This window comes from Hyla sarda, chromosome 1 (assembly GCF_029499605.1).
Source record: "Hyla sarda isolate aHylSar1 chromosome 1, aHylSar1.hap1, whole genome shotgun sequence".
Taxonomy (NCBI): Eukaryota; Metazoa; Chordata; class Amphibia; order Anura; family Hylidae; genus Hyla; species Hyla sarda.
Genome location: NC_079189.1, coordinates 240,288,386 through 240,294,385, shown reverse-complemented (window position 1 = coordinate 240,294,385; position 6,000 = coordinate 240,288,386). Strand labels below are relative to the sequence as shown.

At 45.0% G+C, this 6,000-nt stretch overlaps 1 protein-coding gene across 1 annotated transcript in view; it reads right to left on the bottom strand.

Annotated features, from left to right (window-relative positions):
- Positions 1-458: 458 nt before the first annotated feature.
- PURG (purine rich element binding protein G) overlaps positions 459-6,000 on the bottom strand; it is an 80,843-nt gene continuing 75,301 nt past the window's right edge. Inside the window, exon 4 of the mRNA XM_056569418.1 lies at positions 459-1,012. Coding sequence (XP_056425393.1) covers positions 911-1,012 — 102 coding nt within the window. The 3' untranslated portion in view covers positions 459-910. The remainder of the gene's footprint in view (positions 1,013-6,000) is intronic.

Sequence of the window (6,000 nt, the reverse complement as noted above, 5' to 3'; positions counted from 1 at the left end):
CGCGACCGGACACTACAGGAACGATGGATGGATGGCCCGGACCACCCTGACAGGTAGGGGAGAGAAGCGGGTGGTGGCGGCGGCCTATGGCACCGCAAAAGCCACTGCAGATCATTGATTTAAAGCGCCCACTTTAAATCAATGATCTGCAGCGGTGTCGCAGGGGGTTAAACAGCCGATAACTTATACCGGAATATCGGTATAAGTTATCGGCTATCGGCCCTAACCTGCACCGATTATCGGTATCGTTATCGGCCCTAAAAAACAGATATCGGTCGATCCCTAATTATATATATATATATATATATATATATACAGTCATGTAAAACATAGGAGAGCAGCCACTCCAATATATGAGAAAATGATGGGGTGCACACGGTTGCTTTGGATCCTGGTCACAGATCCATTCATGTAGATAGAACGAAGAGGCAACAGCACTCCCATAAGGTGCAAAAATGTTGGTCTTTATTCACACAAACGTGATGGCGTTGTTTTGTCCGGCTCACCCGACCATTATCAAGCATTGAATAGTGCAAACATGCAGGTATATATTGCCACGTAGGGTCCATCAATTAATGACATCATCATACAGTGATTAAATGTAAAACAACAATATATATCATAAAATATACTTAATAAAGTGACGTGTTCAAGGTATATACGGCTAAGGCGTCCCTTATCAGGATGCAAAGTGCGATCATCATAAGACATATCACATACATTGCAATATTAAAATTTGTGCAAAAAGTGTCCATGTGTAGTTCTTGATTAGGTGAGCGGTGACATGGGCACTCACAGGGTCTGCAGGTATATGGTATCTGTAAGCTTGGTAACCGGGACGCCGATCCACACGGCGCTCGGTGCAGGGAGCCGGAAGTGACATCACATCTGGGCAAAGGTTGGCTGGTTGCTAGGATGCACGCACACTTCTGCAAGTGTCATGCATCAATAAACGATATATTAATATACGTGCCGGTTTCGTCCACAGTGAGTGCTTCACATGTCCACCATTCTACAAGAACAAAGAAGAGAAATTTATTAAAATCATATTCACACAGAAAATATTCCTTCCACAACAGACTTCATACAATAGATGGTATGCATTACATATATCATGTGTAATTTTAAAGTCCACATTGATGTGAACCATGTGGCTTTAAAGGATTTAACTCATATATCCACCATAGTTCCCTCTTTTTTAAACTTGCGACACAGTTACTTCCCCACTTAGGTTTAGCTATCTGATCAACTAACATACATTTTAAGTCCCTCTCGGTGTGCCCTGCCTCCACAAAATGTTTTGGCACTGGCAAATCCGTGCAACCCTTTCATATAGTGTACCTGTGATGATTTATTCTTGTTTTTGCATCCCAAGTTGTCTCTCCCACGTATAATAGCAGGCAGGGGCACCAGAGAACATACACCACATGATCCGATGTACACGTTAAATATGATTTGATCGAGTATCTTTTCCCAGTTGTGTGATGTGCAAATTCCTTGCCCTTGTGCATATATGTACAATTCACACACAGGCGGCAAGGAAAAGAACCCTTATTTACACTTGAAAGATACCTTTGCTGGGATCTGGCTAGTGCTACGTCTGTTTTTAACAAGTTTATCTCATAGATTACAACCTCTTCTGTACGACATCAGGGAACAAATTCTGGGATCCGGTCATGGCCTTCCTTGAGGATATGTCAGTGCTTTCCCAATATATTAGTGATCTTGTGTGAAGCCTCGGAGTATGTATAGACAAACGCTACCCATGAACCAGGATTGGATATCCGTTCCCGTTTGAGCAGCGTCCATCTCTCCATACTTGATACTTTTGATTTGCAATTTTCTACCAATTTTTTAGGGTAGCCTCTAAAATTGTGCATCATGGTGTCGAGTGCTTGATCTACATTCTGTTCATTACTAATAATATGTTTTGCCCTAATCATCTGGTAGGTAGGGAGCGAATCATGCTCCATGGGTGGTCACTGTCAAACCTGAGTGTAGAGTTACAGTCAGTCGGTTTTATGAAAGTATCTGTGTCCAAATGGTGTCCAGAAATGATGACATTCGTGTCCAAAAAATGAACTGTGGTAGAAGAGAAAGTCAAGGTAAATTTAATGCTATCTACCATAGAATTCAAAAAGTCATAAAACTCATGTAATTGTGTTACTGTTCTGGTCCAAATTAAGAAAACATCATCAATGTATCGCCACCACCTCAGCACATGGCTGAAGTGGTGGCATATATAGACCATGTTCTCCTCAATGTGCGCCATATAGATTTTAGCATATGTGGGTGCCACATTGGTCCCCATGGCCATCCCCATTACCTGTATGTAGTGAGTATCATTAAACATGAAATGGTTCTTAGTCAATACTATGTATAGAAGTTCAGTAAGAAATGCTGTTTTCTCGGCAGAATAATCGCCTGCAATAATGGAAGATACAACCTGTACACCCCATCATGTGGTATGGAGGTGTACAGGGTACACTCAGGTTTGACAGTAACCACCCACGGACCATGATTCGCTCCCCACCTACCAGCCAGATGATTAGCGAGAGATGTATTATTAGTAATGAACAGAATGTAGATAGAGCACTTGACACCATGATGCACAATTTTATACAGAGAGGCTACCCTAAAAAAATTGGAAAATTGCAAATCAAAAGTATCAAGTATGAAGAGACGGACGCTGCTCAAGCGGGAACAGATATCCAATCCTGGTTCACGGGTAGCGTTTGTCTCTACATACTCAGAGGCTTCACACAAGATCACTAATATATTGAGAAAGCACTGGCATATCCTCAAGGAGGGCCATGACTGGATCCCAGAATTCGTCTGCCCCCCTGATGTCGTACAGAAGAGGTTGTAATCTACAAGATAAACTTGTTCAAACAGACGTAGCACTAACCAGATCCGAAGTGTAAATAAGGGCTCTTATCCTTGCCGCCTGTGTGTGAATTGTACATACAGTCATGGCCGTAAATGTTGGCACCCCTGAATTTTTTCTAGAAAAAATGAAGTATTTCTCACAAAAAAGGATTGCAGTAACACATGTTTTGCTATACACATGTTTATTCCCTTTGTGTGTATTGGAACTAAACCAAAAAAGGGAGGAATAAGAGCAAATTGGACATAATGTCACACCAAACTACAAAAATGGGGTGGACAAAATTATTGGCACCCTTTCAAAATTGTGGAAAAATAAGATGATTTCAAGCATGTGATGCTCCTTTAAACTCACCTGGGGCATGTAACAGGTGTTTGCAATATAAAAATCACACCTGAAAGCATTGTGTGTCTGTGTGTGCCACACTTCTGAGGACCAAAATTGTGGAAAAATATCAACAATCTTAAGGTTACAAGTCCATCTACAGAGATATAGATTTGCCTTTGTCCACAGTGCGCAACATTATCAAGAAGTTTGCAACCCATGGCACTGTAGCTAATCTCCCTGGGCGTGGACGGAAGAGAAATTTTGATGAAAAGTGTCCACGCAGGAAACTCCGGATGGTGGATAAGCAGCCCCAAACAAGTTCCAAAGATATTCAAGCTGCCCTGCAGGCTCAGGGAGCATCAGTGTCAGCGTGAACTATCAGTCGACATTTAAATGAAACGCTATGGCAGGAGACCCAGAGGACCCCACTGCTGACACAGAGACATAAAAACAAGGCTACGTTTTGCCAAAATGACCTTGAGTAAGCCAAAATCCTTCTGGGAAAATGTCTTGTGGACGGATAAGACCAAGATAGAAAACAGAATGAGGCCTGCAAAGAAAAAAACACAGTACATACAGTGAAATATGGTGGAAGTTCAATGATGTTTTGGGGTTGTTTTGCTGCAACTGGTACTGGGTGCCTTTAATGTGTGCAAGGCATCATGATGAAATCTGAGAAAAATGAACGTATTTTGAGTCGCACTGTACAGCCCAGTGTCAGAGATCTTGGGTCTTCCAGCAGGACAATCCAGCCCAAACATACGTCAAAAAGCACCCAGAAATTGATGGCAACAAAGGCAGAGAGTTCTGAAGTGGCCAGCAATGAGTCCAGATCTAAATCCCATTGAACACCTGTGGAGAGATCTTAAAATTGCTCTTGGAAAAAGGCACCCTTCCAATAAGAGAGACCTGGAGCAGTTTGCAAAGGAAGAGTCGTCCAACATTCCGGCTGAGAGGTATAAGAAGCTTATTGATGGTTATAGGTGGCGACTGATTTCAGTAATTTTTCCAAAGGGTGTGCAACCAAATATTAAGTTAAGGGTGCCAGTAATTTTATCCAGCCGATTTTTTGAGTTTGGTGTAACATTATGTACAATTTGCTTTTTTTCCTCCCTTTTTTGGTTTCATTCCAATACACACAAAGGGAATAAACATGTGTATAGCAAAACGTGTTACTGCAATCCTTTTCGGTGAGAAATACTTCATTTTCTAGAAAAATTTCAGGGGTACCATAATTTTCGGCCATGACTGTATATGCACAAGGGCAAGGAATTTGCACATCCCACAACTGGGAAAAGATACTCCATCAAATCATTTTTAACGTGTACATCTGATCATGTGGTGTGTATTCTCTAGTGCCCCTGCCAGCTATTATACGTGGGAGAGACAACTTGGAATGCAAAAACAAGACTAAATCAGCACAGGTATACTATATGAAAGGGTCGCACGGATTTGCCAAAGCCAAAACATTTTGTGGAGGCAGGGCACACCGAGAGGGACTTAAAATTTATGTTAGTTGATCAGATAGCTAAACCTAAGCGGGGAGGTAACCGTGTCGCAAGTTTGAAAAAGAGGGAACTATGGTGGATATATGAGTTCAATTCTTTAAAGCCACATGGTTTCAATGTGGACTTTAAAATTACACATGATATATGTAATGCATAACATCTATTGTATCAAGTCTGTTGTGGAAGGAATATTTTTGTTACGCCGAGCGCTCCGGGTCCCCGCTCCTCCCCGGAGCGCTCGCTTCACTCTCCCCGCTGCAGCGCTCCGGTCACATCCTCTGACCCGGGGCGCTGCGATTCCGCTGCCAGCCGGGATGCGATTCGCGATGCGGGTAGCGCCCGCTCGCGATGCGCACCCCGGCTCCCGTACCTGACTCGCTCTCCGTCTGTCCTGTCCCGGCGCGCGCGGCCACGCTCCCTAGGGCGCGCGCGCGCCGGGTCTCTGCGATTTAAAGGGCCACTGCGCCGCTGATTGGCGCAGTGGTTCCAATTAGTGTGTTCACCTGTGCACTTCCCTATATCACCTCACTTCCCCTGCACTCCCTTGCCGGATCTTGTTGCCATTGTGCCAGTGAAAGCGTTCCTTGTGTGTTCCTAGCCTGTGTTCCAGACCTTCTGCCGTTGCCCCTGACTACGATCCTTGCTGCCTGCCCCGACCTTCTGCTACGTCCGACCTTGCTTCTGCCTACTCCCTTGTACCGCGCCTATCTTCAGCAGCCAGTGAGGTGAGCCGTTGCTAGTGGATACGACCTGGTCACTACCGCCGCAGCAAGACCATCCCGCTTTGCGGCGGGCTCTGGTGAAAACCAGTAGTGGCTTAGAACCGGTCCACTAGCACGGTCCACGCCAATCCCTCTCTGGCACAGAGGATCCACTACCTGCCAGCCGGCATCGTGACAGTAGATCCGGCCATGAATCCCGCTGAAGTTCCTCTGCCAGTTGTTGCTGACCTCACCACGGTGGTCGCCCAGCAGTCACAACAGATAGCGCAACAAGGCCAACAGCTGTCTCAACTGACCGTTATGCTACAACAGTTACTACCACAGCTTCAGCAGTCATCTCCTCCGCCAGCTCCTGCACCTCCTCCGCAGCGAGTGGCCGCTCCTGGGCTACGCCTATCCTTGCCGGATAAATTTGATGGGGACTCTAAGTTTTGCCGTGGCTTTCTTTCCCAATGTTCCCTGCATCTGGAGATGATGTCAGACCTGTTTCCCACTGAAAGGTCTAAGGTGGCTTTCGTAGTCAGCCTTCTGTCCGGAAAAGCCCTGTCATGGGCCA